This window comes from Protopterus annectens, chromosome 16.part0, assembly GCF_019279795.1.
Source record: "Protopterus annectens isolate FY-2018-M chromosome 16.part0, PAN1.0, whole genome shotgun sequence".
Taxonomy (NCBI): domain Eukaryota; kingdom Metazoa; phylum Chordata; order Ceratodontiformes; family Protopteridae; genus Protopterus; species Protopterus annectens.
In genome coordinates, this window is record NC_056750.1 from 94905846 (window position 1) to 94926922 (window position 21077).

At 39.4% G+C, this 21077-nt stretch overlaps 1 protein-coding gene across 1 annotated transcript in view; it reads right to left on the reverse strand.

Moving 5' to 3' along the window:
* The window catches only part of LOC122790520 (lysine-specific demethylase 3B-like), a 1645389-nt gene that overhangs the window by 52116 nt on the left and 1572196 nt on the right, over positions 1-21077 (reverse strand). Inside the window, exon 13 of the mRNA XM_044058071.1 lies at positions 6173-6300. Within this exon, the coding sequence (XP_043914006.1) occupies positions 6173-6300 (128 nt within the window). The remainder of the gene's footprint in view (positions 1-6172; positions 6301-21077) is intronic.

A 21077-nucleotide genomic window follows, 5' to 3' on the forward strand; every position in this document is an offset into this window, starting at 1 on the left:
TTTCAAACTCTTGGCCCAGCCTGTTCAAAATAGCTTCTCAGTGACTTTAGGAATCAGCAAACAATAAAGGCGTCCCCAAACCAAGCTAAGAGCATCTTTTTGCTGAACATGAAAGTAAATGTCTCAGAGACAGTAGTCAACAGAAGTCATGCATAACCGTTTTAATGAAATAAAAATAAGTTTTTCATATTTCAAAGGTCTCAAATGAAAATCGATAAAAAATGCATGGATTTCATATACCCACTGATGAGGACTACAACACTGAATAGTATAATGTACCGGGGACCATACGGGACTTATTTAAACTCCTTCATGACCAAGTTCAGCTAACAGTTCTTACATTCAGACTTCTGCAGACCACCAATTATTTTTCCTTAATAATATTAAAGTTATCACCATAGATGTCCCCCAGCAAAGACTGAGCAGAGATGGTCTCCTTACTGACAATGTCATATCACATACTGGACAAACTTAATAAAGAACATGTCAAGTCTTCCCCTCTGCAGTTCAAACAAAATGAGTCAGAGAAGACTCTCCTCCTTCCTGGTTGAAGGTACCCCCCAAATACTGAGGATCAAATATACTGAGAACTAATCTTCTGCTTCACCATGACACAATCCTCTAAAAGCATCCTCCAACTGAATGTCAATGATGGCATTACTAAATTACTTAAATATACCTCAGGTATTCAGCCTACCTTTTCAAAGGGAGGCAATTTCTTTCATCCTGGGTCCCTAAAACCTAAGGCCTTCAGAAATGTCTACCACAATGGTCAAAAAATCCAATGACATAACTGATTCACATGAACCTGGCATGTTTCCCGAAAGGCAGATCTCCCTCACAAGCACCTTGCAATTGGCATACAGCCAGTGTATCATACAATCTTCTTTTGTGGCTTGTGCAGCAACAATAAAAAAGGTAAAAAAAATCCTACTGTCTGTCCACAGAGGGAACCCATCATTAGTATGCTTTTACAAAGAACAGAATCCTGACGACCTCACTGAGAAAAAAAATTGGGTCAGTCCATTTTTCTAGTCATTCTCTATTGTAGGCTTGCAAGGTAGAGGGCTCACTTGGTGGATGATTGGTCTGCACCAATGCATTCACCTTCTACTGCTCCAAATATGTTCCAAGATACCAGCCTCTCTTAATCAGTTTTTTTTTTTTTTTTGTAGAGTCAAGCAAAAAGAAAAAAAAAAACTTCTCAAACTGAGCCCTTACTCTAGTTGCTGCCTGGAAGGCACCCAGAGGACAATGGAATGATGACAGACTTTCTCCACGAAAAGGAGACCTGAACAATTATGTTAGTCTTTGCCACTCCAAATGCCATACATCAGCCTAACATCAGATAAGGAGGTGTTATGCTCTAACGGGATGTGCATAGCAGCCTCTAAAAGTCACACCAATGGAAAGCAATCGTCAGCAGACCACATGGATAAAGGATATTTCTGTAGTAGTGATCATTATGATGAGCACCCTAATGTTTCCAAATGGACTACACAGTCTGGGAGTGTAGAGGTGGACTTCTATACCTTGGGAGATGCTGCACACTGAGCGGCCTTTAAATTAACAGTTTTAACTTTATCAATCCTGAAGACAGAACTACTTCTCAAAGATCCATTATTACAATGAATGCCTGTAACCTTATATCTTTTTATAAATGCATACTTCCTAATGAAGTAGTCAGATAACTTGAAGGATGAATGCTTCAATGACTAAGCTGAGCTAGCCAAAGGGGGTCTTGGAAATGGTAGACTCTTGAAACCCAGAGCACTAACGATGAAGGAAGAAACCCACTGGTGAAAATGTCACTTCCCTATAAATAGGACAACATCTACCTCTAGGTGACTTCCCTATAAATAGGAGAGGGTGATCTAACTCTAGGTCTTTTAGAGGATTGCTCAGTTGACAGCAAAAGTCCATCCTCTTTGCAGAGGACAAAACAAGACAGCTTTTCTTCACATTTATAAATTGTCTTCCCCTTCCAAGGAGTGCCATTTGGATATCGAACTGCCTTCAGTATGAGATTTCATGAAATTAAAAAAACAATACTCTGGCACAGACAGAAGATAAACAAAAGGTTCCCATCCTGCTTGTCAATCTCTGGCCAATGAAGCAAGACTGAAATAAAACCTCTGATGGTTTCTCCAAGCCAAAGGAGAAAGACTAAACTGAAAAAAAAAAACAAATGAACATTAATTTTAATTTCAAGAAAACAGACAGCCAATACTGAGTTGTCTAAACTCACAGTAACAAATGGATGAAAAACATAAGCAATGCTTTCAGGAATAGCCCCCAAGCAATAAAAAGAAAGAACTCAGTGAGGCTGGCTCATGAATGAACTGGAAACTTCATATGTTGGAACTCAAGTTCAAATTACAATTAGGACTTGCAGGTTAAGAATGTCTCAAACAGGATCCAATGATTCATTCAGCACATCAGTATTCTCAAACCTTACTACCCCCACCAGACAGACAAAAGGCTTTCATAGACAAAAGTTTACTGACCAGGGGGATAAATAGCCTACATGTTGGTATCCTATTCACTAGTGAGCATGAGATTCAACAAACTCTAAGCATCATTACATTCACAAAGTCGACCTAATATTAAGTTAAATTATTATCTCAAATCTGACCTGAGAAAAATAGGGGTGACAGTATTCCTAGGTAGTAAAAGAGCAAAGCTTACTCGCATAAGTGGTGTAAAATTCAGCTCACTGTTTTGCCCAATTTATGCTACAGTGTAATTTCCACCACTCCCTTCACACAAGTCATGGTCCCTTAGACCAGTATAAACTTACTGAAGTGATGGGTGGGATATTTAAGCAGCAAAGTCAAAAGAAACACCTACAGACAAACTAGACCTGTATCTAATGCGTTATTCTACCTTTTGGATGTTTCAGCAGATGGACATGAGCAATTACTCATCACTTCCATGTAAGAACATTTTACATTAGGAAAGGTCTAATATGACAGGTCAATGACAAGATAAATATGAACCGTTCTGTAATATGACAGATGCAGACAAACTGTTAAAACAAGGAGATGAAAAACACACGTGACAGGCAATCATTATAAATACCAATGCTTTATACAAAATACAATTAAAGCAATATATGGCAGAAAAGCAGAGAAAATATCTGCTAAATGGACAAGAGAAACAGGAATTTTTAATATGTACAGTCTTTGTTCTAACTTGTCTAAATGAACTCGATAACATAAAATTGTCAGAGGAACATATGGACCTGAGAGTTCTTTTGTGGTATGGCTTTAACCCACCTCTTACCCAGAGTCGTTAATTAACCTATCAAACAAAGTATGGATCACTTTCACATACAGTTCAACCAACATCTTTTTAGGATGAAAATAAGACTGTTTCATAGGTAGATACTAGGCTATCTGCCCTAGGGCATTTATAAGCCTAGCCAGAGTGTATTTGGCTTCCGCCTCCCTATTAGATTAGCCTACTGTGCCTCTAAAGTAGGTCACAGAAGGTACCCTTTTAAGATTAGTTTACTGTGCCTCTGTCTAGCAGGGACACAGGAGAGATCCCACGGGTGAATATGCGATTTCCCATCCACGCGTCCAAATTTTGAATTGGGATTCTATTCCAGACTGAGGGGAGCCTCTGGGAAATGAATCTGTCCCTCCAGCATGTCCTATTTATTTTTGTGCTGAGGTTTAGGTCCCTGGAGCATGTAGCTCTAAGGGACTTGGATTTTTTGAGGTGGAGCATGTCCATTAATTCTGGGTTTGACATGGCTTTGTACGTCAGGCATAGATCGCCTCTGAGTAGGAGGTAAGCAACTGAGAAGAGCTGGAGTTTCTTTAGTCGAGCTGCATAGGACATCTGTTTATAGCCCATGATCCTCTTGGTGAGGTACTTTTGGGGTCTCTCCAGTTGCAGGTGTCGGGTAAGGCACATCCCAAAAGGGGCATTGTATTCAATTATGGGCCTGATGAGTGATGAGTAGAGGGGCACAATGACCTCTCTTGATCTAGATGAGAACCCTTTCGTGATAAGGTGGGCTATATAGAAGGTCTTTCTAACCACTTTGGCAACGTGATTGTCAAAGGAGAGATTACTATCTATGTTGGTCCCCAAATCTCTAATTACTTCTACTTAATGGATTACCACCTATGTGGTAATTTGTGGGCACCTTGTTTTTCCCAAAGGGGATGACTATGCATTTTTTAGCATTTCGCTTGAGGCCGTGGTTCTGGCACCAAGCATCTGTCTCTGCGAGACCCTTTTGGAAGATGCTTGTGTCAGCTGGAGATTCAATTATGGCCCCCAGTTTGCAGTCATCTGCGAACTTTGTCAGCCATAATCCCCCCCCCCCCCATGTTAGCCTGAACCTTAGAGAAGTATATAACGAACAAGAGAGGTCCCAGAACTGAGCCCTGTGGGACGCCACTTGTAACTGGTTTGGATTCGGACATGGCCCTGTGATTCTGACCATGTGGGTTCTATCTCTGAGCCAGTTTGCAACCCATCTTGTGATATAGGGGTTGATATTTAAGCTGGTAAGCTTATTTATGATGCCCGAGTGAGGTATTGTGTTGAAAGCTTTTGCGAGGTCCAGCTAGGCTGTGTGGACTACCTTGCCCTCATCTATGGCTTTGGTAACTGTTTCAAAGAATCAACTAGGTTTAAGAGGCAAGATCTGCCCTTAAAGCCGAATTGGGTAGGGTCCAGTGTCTGGAGGCTCCCAATGTCTGTTTATGAGTTTCATGATAATACGCTCCATAGCTTTACAGACCAGATTAGTCAGGCTTATGAGGTGATAGTTTCCGGGGTCCGTTGTGGCACCACCTTTGTGGAGTGGGACCACTGTAGCTGTACGCCATTCTTTGGGTACATATCCTGTAGTAAGGCTAAGTTTGAACAGTGACTTTATGTGAGGGTTCAGTTCTTCTTGGAGCTCGTGTAAGACACAGCCTGGGACACCGTCCTGTCCCATAGATGCTGTGTTTTTTGCTTTGGAGAGGGCAGCTTTCACCTGTGCATCTGTGATGTCAGGGAGGTTACATTCAGTTGGGATAGGCGTTTGCTCCTTTGGGAGGGAAGGTGGGGGAGAAGTTTGCGCTGAATCTGTCTGCCAGGATGTTGGCCATGTCTGTAGGTTCGGTATATTTTGTACCGTTATGCAACAATTCAGAGCATATCTGGGAGTTTCCGTCCATGTTTCTGACATAACTAAAGAAGGCCTTGTGATTATCTTTAGTGTCTGGGGCAATTTTTCTTTCGAAACTGGCCTTTGATGATTTTATGAGGGAATGAAGTTTCTTGCTAATACTGATCAGTGATGCCTTGCTTTTCTGGGATTTTGCTCTGTCATGTAGTAGCTTCCTCCTCCTGTTGTATAGCTTATTAATGGCCGGGGTCCACCAGACGGGTCTCATGTTTTTGGAGGAGTGAGTCTTGGTTTTATTTGGAATAGCACGATCCATGCATTCCTGCAGGTGCTCATAGAATGCATTTGTAAACGATTCTGCGGATTGGGCTGTATTATCCTCTGGCCCACGGGCTTTGAAGGATTCCACCTCAGTCTTGAGAAGTGCAAAGTTGGCTTTGGAGAAATTCTTTACAGTAATTTCTTGGCTGGGGGTGGGGACGGGATATGGATGTCCAGGGAAATTTTTTTATGGTCTGATAAGTCAGTCTATAGCACATCAGGAAGGCAGCATTTCTCAAAAAAAAATCACAATATATTCAAACAGTTAAGAGGACTTGGCATTGCTTTCATATCATTTTCATTATCAAGGTCATTAGTAGCAGCTCTAAAGAAAAACTAACTCTTGGGAAAAAACTGTTTTGTAACAAGCTAACTGAAATGATGACATTAAAAGTGTATGCTATGTCCTACAAAAGAAATTCTGCCTTGAGCGAAGCGTACAGCTGTGCCTCCCAACTAAGTTCTATAGCCAAACTAAGTTGCACAACCCAAATCCAAGGGAAAGGGGGAAACATTCACATTGCAGCCACATTGAGTTATGCAGTGATCAATCATTAGACTTCCAATAATGCTGTGCTCCAATGTCATTTCAAATACCAAAAAGGAAAAACACCTGACATGGGCCATGTAAATATGTCATATATTGGGTCTCTGTCAATTTGTCATCTTGCACTCTGCAAGAGCATCCAAAATGGAATCAAATGCAAGGCTTACCTGAGGCACTCCATTGGTTGCTGCTCCTCTGGTCCCAATTTTTAGTGCTTTGTTGCTACATGGGCAATTGGCTTTGATACCCCACTTCCCTCGGGCAGCATGCACCAAGTCACCAATGTTGTATAAAGCTGAGGGAAAAAAACAGCAAAATCTGCCATGAGTGCTCTATTTTAAAACACAAATCAAAAGGAAAACTATTAGTTCTATGAGAAAACCCTCCTTGACAGAATAAATGCCCAACATAGGAGCTAAGTTATTTGAAATCTGGCATTTTTTCCCCATCAAAATCTCATCTTCGAGAATGTCTGTGCCTAATACAAGTCACCAAAACAAGAGGGCTCAAATACCAGACCTTATCAGCTTGCCCTCTTGCCAACAAACAGCACCTTTCAGAAATTAAAGAAATAACAGATATGACTAATAAGTTATGTACGCACCATAACTAGGCATCTTTGTTTTCATTCTTCCTCACTTATGGGTTTGGCTCCAACTTCACCGCATACTAGACTTTAGATCCAACTTTTGAGCTTCTCCCTCGACCCATAACGCCCCAATCCACCCCATTACCTCAGATAGCGAGTCCTGCTCTATCTAATAACAGATGATAAACTGAAATAGAAGACAAAGATAGGGCTCAAACTTTATCTGTAGGTTCCCAACACAGACCAATAAGTCCTTCCAGGACAGAAAGGACTGGTGATGGACGAGAGGAAGAATGAAAATGGAAAACACAAATACCTAGTTATGGTTAATACATAACTTATAAATCTGATCTTGTCCTTTTCATTAATCTTCCTCACTTACGGGACAAAATCCCCAACTATGTTCATCCTCATGGAAGGATATTCCTCAGTACCGTCAAACCAAAGGAGGCTCAATTTCTGGATATAATGTTCAATCTGCAATGTGAGACAAAGGTATGACCTTTAGACCATGTGGCTTCTGCATAAATGTCATCAATAGATATTCTTGACCAAAAAGATGATGATGCATCCACAGATCTAGTATTGTGAGCTCAGGGAGGTTTTGGCATCATACCTTTTTCAGAGTACATCCATGAGATACATTCGTAGCATGTAGTCTCCTTTATTTGCAAAATTGGAAAGAAAACTGGTATGTGAATGGATTGGTTAATGTTATTTCCTGAAGCTACCTTGGGTAAAAAAAAAGGGGAGGGGGGGGGGGTTAGTCCATAAAGAAACCCTATCTTTTTGGAAAATAATTTAAGGAGTTTTTGCCCAAGAGCATGGAGTACAGAAATCCCTTTTGCCGAAGTTATAGCTACCAAGAAAGCGGTCTTCCATTACAGAAATTTTAGGTCAGATTTGTCTGAACATTCAAAGGGTTTTTGTGTCAAACCATCAAGTACGACACTGAGATCCCAAGGTGGTGAAGAACCTTTTATTGGAAGTCTTTGCAGAAAAATGCCTTTCATAAAAACTTTATATAATATACAGGAAGCTAAAGAAAAATATTTATTCCTCGTGTGGAAATTTGAAATTGTTGTCAACTGAAGTTTAATTGTACACAAACTAGCACCATCTTTGAAAAGAGTAGTTAAAAACTGAATAGCTGAAAATGGTGCAGAAAAAATGATTAATATCCTTATTTGATGCTCAGAGAACCTTTTCCACTTGTTTCTATAAACTTTTGTGGTAGAATCCAGTTCAGAAGGCAAAATGTCAAGAAGTGGGGAAAACAAAACAGGACTAACTGCTACTGGAAGCGAAGAAACCATGCAATCATGAAAAAACACAAAAAAAAATCAAACTCCAAAAACCATAAAGCACAATGGGGCTGAAACACTGGAACAAATCCACCAAAGTTGATTTAGTCCTTGAAATACGATTTATTACGAATAAAATCACAGAATACTTTCCACAAACAAAAACGGAATGTAAGCGCTTTCGTCTGGCATATACCAAACTTTTTCAAACAGTTATTTGATGCATTTCCGGTTGTTTAAATATGTTCTGTTCTTATCAATTAAACAATTAAACAATTTAAAATGTTAATAATGTAATTGCATCTCACATCTTTAAAGAAACATAATATACGATTAAATTTTTTTCCTTTTTAAAAACATCTACCATGAGTTTTCTTGTATTTTGCCTTCTCCTAAACCAATGACAGGATGTTTTTTTTTTTTTTTTTAAATCCACATATGTATATATGAGTGTACGTATATAAGGTAATATAATATGAATGCATACTAACAACGTCTCCCAGCTTTAAGGAAGCGTAGCAACTGTGGCTAGTTCTGCAATCCGTTTCTGGTCTAATCTCATTATTATTGGGAACGCAAGTCACTGGTGTGTTCGGATGTGCGTATTTTAATATTTAAACATCACGCATTATACAGTCGCCAGTTTGTATACGGATTTTTATCCGTTTTTTTCTGGTCGGATTGTGAACACTTCAAGAAGGTTATAATAGTGGTACGGGCACCTTATTGTTTGAACTTCAACGCTTGGACATATCTACTGGTGGGTCATAGCATACATGTTTTGTTTTTTGTACACAGTTATGTTCTGGACTTGGGGACTTTATTCATACTACGGAATTCACTGAGAGTGTTGGATGTCCATAGAGCCTGGTCTGTTAACTTCATAGGATGCGTGGATTTAGTGCGTCTTGGACTTTTAACATTTGGACTGGGTTAGGGTCGTATTTTTTGATCTATATTTTCGATGTCATATGTGTCCATAATACAAGTATTATTTCTGTTATATTACTTGAAAATGCTATGGACTTATACATCCGTTGTTATGTCTATTTTTTACTATGGAACTAATGTTTAGTATGTTTCTTTATTTCACTAGACAAATATGGACAGGGTTTATTAATGTATATACGTTATTACGATCTCAGTGGATACTTTTCACTAATATGTTCATGACTATTGGGATATGATTCCTATGCAAAGCTTGTTACTGGAAACGATTTCTGCATTATTAGGATCATATTGAATATTTAGATATATGTTCTTTGGACATATTTTGTGACTCTGATTATTGGATATCATTTTTTTCCAACTATATATTTTTAGTGTTTCAACAATTGCTATTAACAACTTTGGCTATCAGACATTGTTCTTTTTTTTACCAACTACATAATTTGGTGGTTCCAACAACTTAGAAGCATTAATAATTACTGTACTGATGCCATATTTATATGTTCAATGTCATTTTCGCCTAAGCAAGTACAGTTTATATGTATCTACATTTTTTATGTATATGCATTAGTATTCCTGTTATATTTTTGTATGGCTTACATTTATAGCATGTTACTTACCACGGTATGTCACATATATATATATTTAATTCAGATGGTATGATTGGTCAATATTGATCACATACCGCTTTTTTCTACATGCTTATGTTGGAACAGGTTACAGTGGCATTTTCTTGGGGATGGCATACCGAGTTTGGAAATTTATATATTTCTTATACATTTTCTTTATTACCTTATACCAGGTTATTGCTTTTATCTAACAGGTTTCTGCTGTATGCATATTATAGCAGACTGTTAAACTGCCTTTCAATTGTCACCCATTATATTTTTCATTTTTCTCTTGGAGACTGTTAAGCCCTGCTCTTGTTTTTTCTTGGTCCCTTGATTCTGATGGTTCATAACCAAGTTTAACAGGTTATAATTTGGTAAGATTTGGCTAATATTGAGTATTTTTCTGGTTTGTTCAGTGTCAAATACAGATATTATTGGAGTTGCTCCATCCCTTGGCTTGTTGGATTTTTGTCCAAACAATTAGAACACTATATATCTTTTTTGCACAAACCAATCAGGACTTTTTCTCAGTGTTCCATATCCATATAATTGGTTATTTGGACACAGGTTTGTCATTTGACATTGTATACTGCTATGGTCCATACATTATTTGAATTTATTTTTTAGTTGGCTGACGTGGTTGTATTTTGGCCATCATTGTCAGTTTACTTTTTTGGTGTCTTCAGGTTATTGATTATTATTGCTTTGTTGTCACAATATGGATTTCTCCAGCTTCATCCGGGGGCTGGCTGCTGATAGGGAGGACCTTGGGGTCTTTGGACTCGGCTCTTCTCAAGGGAACACTGGGGGGTCTGATTTGGTTGGTTCGGAATCCAATTGTGGCACACTTTTTGACAATTTAAACAAGCATCTTAGATCACTCAGATCTAACATCTGGCATTGCAAATTATTTAAAGCTTACCAGACTGCAGGAATAACTCCAAGGGGATTGCATATACGCACTATTCCCCATGTCACCAATGCGGATGATGAACTTAATCAACAATGGAACAAAATACAACAAGAAGCAACTATGGCATTTGTTGTTGAGCTATTCAAGTTTCATAATAGGGCCATTGATAAAGAATTGGAAGAAATTAATATCTTGGTCAGCAAACTAAGGGTTTATGAGGAGGAACCGTTCTTAAAGAAATCATTAAATAATGTGGCTTCAGATTTACGTAAGCTTGACACTGAACTTAAATCTAGAAAAACCAAAAAGTTCACCAGGGACCAGGAGGATTACAAAAGGGGCAACCCATTTTTATCTAGTTCTAAACATGTTAGGTTTTCTCCTATTCCATTTAAATCCACTAATAAGAGGAAACGACCAAGATCAATCTTAAAAAGGCATGAGATGGAGACTACTTCCTCTTTTGAGGATACCTCATCATGCACTGATAATGAATCTACAGCAGTCTCAGGGTCACCAACCCCAAAAAGAACACCAGGGTTAACCCCTTTAGGCCTAAAATCAAGCGGGGTGGACGCAAACACCGCAGAAATAGAGAACATTCAGGGTCTTCTGAACATTGCTTTGGCAAAATGAAAATATCATATCACAATGTTTTAAATTTGTCAGAATTTGAACTATCTCAGACTCAGATAAGAATGTTAAATAAAGGCCTCAAATTCATTCCAGGTTTTACTGTGTCAGAGGAATCATTTGCTCAGGATGTTGTTAATTTTTGTCATCTTTTGAATTTAAAGTTGTTTTTTGGTGACACTGACTCCACTTATGATAATGATAGATTTATATACCACAGATCCAATTTCTCACCACCAATGCATCAAATGGTATTGCAGTTTCAGAATAGCGTACTCAAGGACTTACACTTTTTGGGTTCAGACATTCTATTAAAACATAACAATTTATCTTTTGATGAAAAACAAGCTATTCTTGAACTTCAAAATAACAGGGAAATTGTTATTATTACAGCTGACAAAGGTGGTGCTGTGGTCGTCCTAAATTGGGTTGATTATGACAATGAAGCTATGCGACAGCTTAATGATCAAAGATATTACTCGCATATGTCCATAGACCCAACTAACATGTTTAGTAAACAAATTGAGAGGTATTTAAAACAAGCCAGGGAGGAGGCTATCATAACCAATGATATTATGAATCAACTTTTGGTTCATGATCTCACTAATCAATACATTTACTTTCTGCCAAAAATTCACAAAGATCTTTCTCACCCACCAGGCAGACCAATTGTATCTGGTAGAGGATACATTACCGAACCCCTTTCATTATTTCTGACCAAACATCTAAAACCTTTGTTACCCAATATTCGATCACATCTACAGGATAGAACAAACTTCCTACAGATTGTTTCTGATACACAGCTTGAGCCAAGTTGGTTATTATGTACTTTGGATGTAAGTGCCCTGTATACTAACATTCCACACCAAGATGGACTTAATGCACTAGCTTATTGGCTCGAAGTCTCAAACTTATATAGTTCTGACTTCAATAACTTCTTGGTTGGTCTAGCACAATATGTTCTCACAAGTAATGTTTTTTATTACAAGGAACAATGTTTTTGGCAAACCAAAGGGACAGCCATGGGGGCTTCTTTTGCCCCTATATATGCTGATCTCTTCATGGCCTTTGTTGAGAACCATATTATATATGACAGGGAAAGAAACATCTTTTTGTCACAGATTGATATATGGAGACGTTATCTTGATGATGTTTGGTTGGTATGGAAGGGAGATGAAGGCTCTTTAATGGAATTTGTTACTTACTTAAACAACAATGCTTGGGGTCTGCATTTCACTGTTAGTTTTGATAGGGACACCATTACATTTTTGGATGCACTAATCCAGAGGGCCCCTGATCATACTCTATCTACAGAGATATACAGAAAGTTCCCAGAATACAATTCCATCCTACATGCCTCTAGTTACCATCCACCTCACATAGCACGAAATATTCCTAAGTCACAATTTATACGTGCTAAACGTATCTGCTCAGATGAGACTACTTATTTGAAACACAAATCTGACATAACTACCAGATTCAAATTTCGTGGGTATAGAAGTGGTGATATATCTATGGCTAGTAACAAGGTTTGTTCTATGGAGAGAATGGACTTACATATAAGACACATATTACTAAACCATCCCAACCTCTCAGATTCACGACTACATATGCTCGTAATTCCAACCGCCTTATCCAAAGTGTACAGAGGCATTGGAACATTTTACAATGTGATATGGACATCAACAACATTATCCCTGATAATTGCCTTTTTTCTTACAGGAAAGGCAAAAACCTTAAATCTTTTTTCAATCATTACAAATACAGGGACAATAATACACATGATTTGGTACAAACAACACTCTCTGGTGAACCGTTACATGGTTGTTTTCCATGTGGACATTGCAATAATTGCAAATACATCAATAAGTCCAAACAATTTTCTAGTCGTAATTGCCCGCAAGTTTTTGATCTGAAGTTTTTCTCAAATTGTTCCAGTGATTGGATCATCTATTTGGCCTCTTGCAATTGTGGTTCATTTTATGTTGGACAAACGTCCAGACCTCTCAGAATACGTATCTCTGAACACATCAGTAACATCAAACAAAAAAGGATGCACAATGCTCTCTATAAACATACACTAGTTCATCCAATATGCAAGTTTAACTTTATTGTTATTGATATGATTTTAGGGAATAGGGCAAACAAAACTGGATGGCATTCCATACTAAATATAAAAGAAAAGAAATGGATTATTAGACTGGGATGGGTTGTTCCCCCCAGGACTTAATGAACACCTTTAGGACTCAGCCAATAGGATGCTTGTCTATTGTATATATACAGCTTTTGTATGTCATGATTTTCTTGTACATTGAAGAAGGCTGTGCTTTGCCAGCCAAAACCGGTTTGTAACTGCTGCAATATGCTGTGATTTTGTTTATTTAATACAAAATTTCATTCTAGTCACTGTTTGCTGGCTCTCATTTTTGGTTCCTGATTGAGTTTGTTTCCTGAGCCTTGCAATTGCTACCGTGCAGGAGGTTTGTTTTCCCATGTTACCAAAGAGATATCAGGATAATTGAACAGAGCACCAAAATATTTAGAAGCACAAATATAACGACGACGGATAGCTCGTGGTTTAAATAAGGCAGAAAACCGACAGAGAGGTAAGTCGTGATCTGGGCCTAGGCAAGGAACACAGTACGAATGAAAATCTTTATGAGGTATTTGCTTTCCACAAAAAATGCAATTATTTACTTTTACTGACATTGAATTAGAGCAAGAAAAAGTTTCCCCAATGAGGTACTTAGCTTTTAGTTGAGGACTTCAGTTCTGAAACTCGAAAATGAAAATTTCAAGAGTTGACCGACTGGCACTTGCGAACTGCTTCTGCTTCGGGCACCGCACGGCAAGAAAGACTGATGTAATGACGTTGGCTGCATGTTTTATACCCCTGACATCACGGAAGAAGAGACAGCAACCGAAGTAGGACCCAAGACTTTGTTAATCAGGCTGACTGAAGGCTACTGTAAGCAGATAACCCAAATATAATGACTGCAACAGTGAAACATGAAGAACATGTGGGAGCTCCCCACTGCTTAGGCCTGTGCGCAGCCTGAGACTGTAACCTAGGTGGTCTGCTGTTCCTGGGTTTGGACTGAGAAGGCCTCGAAGAGACTGGAAACGACCAATTCTTTGAAGGCCAATACCTACTAAATCTGGGAGGCTGTACTTGTAGGAAATCTTTAACAGTTTGCATAGATTTAACGTTTTCCTCCATCCTTTTGAGGACTTTTGCTTTGTTGCCAAACAGGCGGTCTTGGTTTATGGGAGCATCCAGTAATTTAGCTTTAACATGATCTGGCAAGTTTTGTTCTCTAAGCCAAGCATGCCTTCTAAGTACAGACCCAGTGACAGCAGCCCTGCAAGATGCTACTAAAGCGTCAAAACCACATTGCAAAGTATGTTTGCCAACTTTTTCTGCAGAATGCATTAAATCCTGTAATTCTGTTTAGTGCAGTCAGGAATCAATGTCATTTTCTGTTTAAGTTGTCCCATAATATCCTACTGATACTTTAACATATGAAACTGGCAATTTAAAGCCCTAATGGCCAAAGTAGCATTAGTGGGTTCCTATCACCATTTCGAATGTTGAAAACGCTGAATCGTTGGGCCATCATTGGAGTTTGCTATTTCCTCCACTGTGGTGCAGTCTCGGAGTTGGAATATTTAAGCAGGGGGGGGGGGGTGTCTGGGGGGGGGGGGAGTCAGTGTTTAAAGTATTGAAAAAAAATTTAGTTTTTGCATGGAACAACGACTTCTTTCCCTTGGAAAGAAATCAATGTTTCGACAGTTTACGCTTCTGAGATTTCTAACATTTCAGTTCAATTCAATCGCATTCGGTGTTTTCAGCATTCGATATGCTGATATAGACCCGCAGAAGTATATACCTTCTTACCCCATCTGTCTAACGCTCTAGAATCTCTATCAGAAGGGGTAGGATTTTTGGCAGCACTGGCCTTGATGCTTTTTGGTCCTTGGGAAATGGTCTCTGGATCCGCAGTAGGATTATTGAAGAGGAACTTGTGAGAGTCAGGTACTCTAATACCAGTCAGGTTTTCTGGGAGATGCAGGTAAAGTGTCAGGGGGAAAGGTTAGATTCCAAGAAAGCATAATCTACAATGTCCAGAACAGAAGGGATAGTTAAAGGCCTGTGTTGAGGAAGGAGTACGAATTCCCTAAGCCTCTTTTTGGAGCCAGAGTAATCCTGGCTTTCCCAGCAGGAATGCTCCTTAAGAGTGTGCAAGGTTTCACCAAAAGAAAAATCTTCTGGAGGGGAAGGAGAGGAAATGGAATCTTCTGCATCAGAATCCTCATAGGTAGTTAAGGGCAAATCCTGGTAATCATAAGGAAAAGTAATATCAGATTCCTGATCAGAAGTATCAGAAAGAAAATCAGTTCTAGGTCTCTTAGAGGGGGGGAAGGCTGGCTTCCCCTAATTAAGGTAATAAGGTCTTCAGCCATTCTAAGCATTTGTTTTTTAGGCATATGGGCCTGAGCATGCGGTTTGGACATCGGTTTTCTAGGTGTGGTGCGAGCTTTAGGCCTGGATGAAGAAGATGGCGTTGGTTTAAAATTCAAGTCTGTAGGCCTGAATACACCCTCAGAAGCTGATGTCTGCACAGCGGCTCCGGACCCATCCAAGGTAGAAACATCCGCAGATTCCATAGTCGAAGAAGCATCTCGAGGCATACCGGACTCCGAATGTGTCTCAGTAGAGGTCTGCGAATTTGAAGTAGCGGATATCAGGGGCTGCTAAAGCGCCTCACTGAGTACCGGCGGACTGGTGACTAGCTTAACGGAAGCGTCGCTGGCAGTTTTGGACCTACGCGGTCTGTCTCCGTCTTTATCCTTACGTTTTTTTTTCAGACGATCGGTAGTCAGACGGCTTAACTAAGCCATTTCAGAGTACTGAGACAGAGTACAAAAATAATTTTCAGCAGAGATAGCCCGACGACGAATAGTTCGGGGGTTGAACAAGGCACAAAACTGACAGCAAGGGACACCGTGGTCTGGGCTTAAACAGAGGATGCAGTACAAATGAAAATCTTTGAGGTATTTGCTTTCCACAGATAAGACAATTGTTACCTTTTACTGACATCGGTTGGAGCACGAAAAAGGATCCCCAACAGGGTACTTATCTTTTTTGAAGACTTCGGTTCTGAAACTCAAAAGAAAATTTCTGGAGTGTGCCGACCAGCACTTGCGAACTGCTTCTGTTTCGGGCACCGCACGGCAAGACAGACTGATGTAATGGCGTCGGCTGCATGTTATATTCCCCCGATGACCTGACGTCATGGAAGAAGAGACAGCATATGACACAGGAATCCGAAGAGTCTGGTATTCAGGCCGGCTGAGTGCTACTGGCAGGCAGATAACCCAAATGTGATGACTGCAACAGTGAAACACGAACATCATAACTCACTGCTGTTTGATATCACTTTTCTGGGTGATACAACGACATTCCATTAATGCAAATCTCTGTTCTCCTATCCATACATTTACAAACAGTACTACCCTTACACTGTCTCAACCCCTGTCTTCCTATCTCCAATTTACTTGTGCATCTTTGTTGACTGGAAAAAATCTGACTGGGCAAAACCCAATTTCAGCAGAGGCCCAGTGAGAAAAGCTCCACATTTAAGTTACACATGGTGTACATTTATAAGTGCAGGGTAAAAACATCTAACGAGCTTACTTACACTATTTTTAAATATTTCCTACATGGACATAAATTTTAACACTAAAAAACGAGAGAGAAATTAACAAACTGGCTAATTAATGAACAGAGATCATTCAGTAACAATGTATTTATAGCACAATGGCTGCAGGGAAAAGATCCAGCTGGGGTGTTTTTTGAGTTTAGTAATAATTTACAGACAGACAATAGAATGTAGCTTAAAAATGGAGATATGAAAAGAGGAAATTATGGAAATAAGCAGGAAGATAAATGGACTGAGGAAGAATTGTACTTAGTGATGCGGTGTGACAGGAGGAGGAAAAGTGAGAGTTTAGGAAATAACTGTAGTACAAGGAGGAGATAAGGTACCAACAAAGACTGGGAAGCAAAGTACCTATAAAAATTAGAGAAAAGTAATCTGAGTAAAACTTACCATGCAAGCAGAAACAGAGCTAGTTAAAATGAGCTACACTACTCCCAATACTGGGAGAAATCAAATGGAAGACAATTTCAGATATATCAAAGATTCATAAGACTATAATACACCAATGTTGACTCAAAATACAGGGTTACCCTTTATGCAAAGGGGGTATAAGGAGTCAAAAAGCAAACATTTTCTGTTTTAAACTCTCCCTGCCCCCTTTCCCAATACAACATGAAATGCTATCTTGCACTATTGCTATTAATACTTAGCTTTTCCTAGGAAGCAACCAAACGTGCTTCTGGGCAGACCCTGTTATGGTACCTCTGCACTACATTAGCCATCTCATTAAATTTCTCTTTCTCTGAGCATATACCCTTAGGCCAATAAAACTCCTCACAAGGAAGAGAATTTATAAGATGCAAAGGATGCACACTAGATGGTTCCAAAAAGGAATTTGTTGAACTGGGTTTCCTAAATATGGTTGAACTAATCTTACCATTTCTTATACATATAACATCTAAGCAATACAACTTTCTTTTGCACAGCATGATTGATAAACCAACCCAACCCAAATCATTATGCAGTGAAGTCAAACTAAACTAACTCAGGGCAAGCATGTTTCAGTTATCACATGAGGAATTAATTTCAGATCCCAAGTGAAAAATGGGCCTTAATGTATCTCTCATCACCTCTGTCAGTCAGATAATGGAGAGCACAGCAGTTAGCAACTACTTTTTTTAAGTCAAAACATTTCCACTGAAATTTGACTGCCAATCAGTAGACACACACAAGAAAGGCTCAAATCATGGTTAGCTAGAATAGGACACCTACTTCAATCCTCTTAGTAGCAATTAACACATCCAAAATAGATAAAAGCATGCATCTCCTGAAGACCATTTCAGGCATTTTAATTTGCGTCTGACTGAAAAAGGATGTGACCATCTATTCTACTTTCGCTCCCCTCTCTTGAGGGGATACTGTGCGTGGTTAGCAGGAGCTTAACAGAATTGAGCTCCAAGGTGTGCATCCATTTTCCGTTTAAAGCCAAAAGATTGCTCAACAGTCAGGTGTTAGTGTGTAGTTAATCAGCAGTTCAGCAGAAATAAGCAAAATCATAAAGCTCTCACACAATTTCTTAGAAATGCAAAAGGTAAAAGAAAAAGGGGGAAAACAAAGGCACCTATAATCAGAAGGGTAAGGGTATGAAAACAGACTTGGGTGTTAATAAAGTGATAAAGAAAAGTTGGGTAAAATCTTACCATAACCATAAATGTCCTTCTCTTCCAGGTTGCAGTATTCCAAACTCTTGGGTTTTCCTCTCTTGCTATCCTGAACACCCCCAGTACACAAAAGCTTCTAGTCACTGTAGGGTACGTGGGACATCTGACAATGACTTGGGGAAAGTGGGACATAAGTGACATCTGAACGTACCAGACCTCAGAACTGAGTGCCCCAGTCCCAGGAAAACTGTACAAGTCCAGTGCCATCCAAGAAGGAACAGTAAGGGAAGAAGAGGGGAAGGAGGGAAAAAATACTGCAATATGGAAGAGAATTACATCTATGGTTATGTTAAGATCTTACACAACTATTTTATGTCCCATTCTCAAGTTGCAGTATTCCAAACTCTTGTGCAAGTGCCAAAGCTTACTGGGAAGAAGAAAGTGGTGGCTTGGAACTACTTTCTATAAATCCATTGAGGATTACCCTGGCAAATCCAGCCCTGGATTTGGAAATGTGGCCCAATTTGTAATGCTTGGTGAAGGTGTGGATAGAGGTCCATGTAGCTCCCTCTAAAATGGTGGCAGTGTCCAATCCTTTAAAGAAAGCTCCAGATGAAGCCATACCTCTAGTGGAGTGTGCTTTAATTTTGGACCCCAAAGATTTCCCATAGCATGCACAGCAGAAGGAAATTGCTCCAGGGATCCAGACAAACTGTCTGCTTTGACACAGAATCCTTTCACCCCAAGGCCTGGGGAAAGCAAACTGGTCTGACTTTCTGACAGATTTGGTCTTGTCTACACAAAACCAATGCTGTCTATGCACATCAAGGCAATGTAAAACCCTCTCACTGTTACTATGAGGATGGGTAAAATATATAGGAAGGTGAATAGCTTGGTTTAAGGACAGCTCATTGACCACCCTGGGCATGAAGGAAGTGTCAGTTCTAAGGGTTACCCTCGTCTTTCTGGAAGATGAGGAAAGGGGGAATGGCCATGAGGGCTTGTAACTGACACTCTTCTAGCTGATGTCAAGGCTACTAGGACTACTGTTTTCCAAGTGCAGAGTTTTAGAGAGGCCTTAGAAGCTGGTTCAAAGGGGACCACTGTGAGCTTCTCCAAAAACATAATTCAGGTCCCAAAAGGTGGGATGGGTTTCCTGGGGGGCCTAAGATGCAGCACTATCTTTAGGAATAACTTTGCAGGCATCTGAGAAGCAAAGGAAGATCCAGAGGCAGGCAAGCTGAAATAACAGCACGGGAAGCTTTAATAGAGGAGTACACCAATCCTTTCTGAAAGAGTTCACACAAGTAGGACTACAAAAAAAGACATCACCCTGTAAAGGGACCAACTGCCTTGTAGATACCATATGGAAAATCTTTTCCATTTAGACATGCAAGATGTCCTAGTATTAGGTTTTCTAGCCTCCTGCAGGACTGTGAACATGTCCTGATTGTAGAGCTGTCTGTAAGGGATAAGAATACTATCACCTACAGGCGGAGGTTCAGAGACTGTAGGTGGGGGAGGATTAGAAATCCTTGTCCTGTGTGAGAAGGTTCACTCTGAGGTAAACGTATGGTGATTGCCCCTGGTTTACTGCAGAAAGAGGGGGAACCAGTGCTGCCTTGACCAAAAGGGAGTCACCAACAATATTTCTGGTTAGTCCTGCTGGAGTTTCAGTAGGACTTTCTAAAGTAGTGGGAAGCTGGGGATGCATACAGAATCATCCCCTTCTTGAGTCCATTGCCCTTGCCAGATGACTGGGCAGCCTGGTGCAAAAGGACGGAAGTTGTCTTTTCATAGCTGAAGCAAACAGATCTATCTGAGATGTAGATCATTTCTGGACCATGTCCAAGAACACATCCCTGTGGGGTGGGGGTATCCATTCATGGGACTGTGACATGGACCTTCTTAAGGTGTCTGCTTGAGTATTCTGTTCTGAAGGGATATACACTGCCTGTAGCATGACTTTGTGTTTTGTGGCAAACTTCCACACTTGGAAAGCTAGTCTGCATAGCAAGTAGGAGTTTCTTTAGAGGATACAAATATTAATATTTTATCGTTATCATTAGGAGAATGATTATTAATTACTTTATAATAATCCCAGAAATTTTCCCTATAATAGATATCCTTTTCCTTGAACAATATGACTTACTAAAACAATCAGCTGTTCTATAAACCTAGGACCTTTTTGCCTAGTGACTGGACTCTAACTCTAATCTGCTTATAACATATTACCTCAACTCCTATATATCTAACCACATGTTGCTATCTAAATTAAATTTATTCTTAACTGGTTCCATTGTTAAAAGTTTGTCAGTTTGTATCAACTGATGCCAGTATAGTAAATCCTTTTCTTTTAAAATTTTGATTGTGGCCACATCAAAGGTGTTAATATTATTTTTAGTACAGGCAATAGGAAACAGCATGAATGCCCATGCTTTAATATCAGGATTTTTATTTAGATAGTTGTGGAGCATTTTAATATACCAAATATAAATTTAAATGTTATGCGTTTGTTATTATCAACTCTATATTCCTTCACCATCCAAAGAACATTATTAGATACCATTTCTATGTATTGTGGTGACACTGAACGGCTTGAATTTAACCAGATGCTTTCATGCAATTGTTTCCCTCTAACTGAATATGAAGTATTTAACAATAAAGATAGTGTCTTTATAATAGATGACAGGGAATAGATCTCAATATCAGGAAGATTTACACCTCCCACCTCCCAGTCACTTAAACAA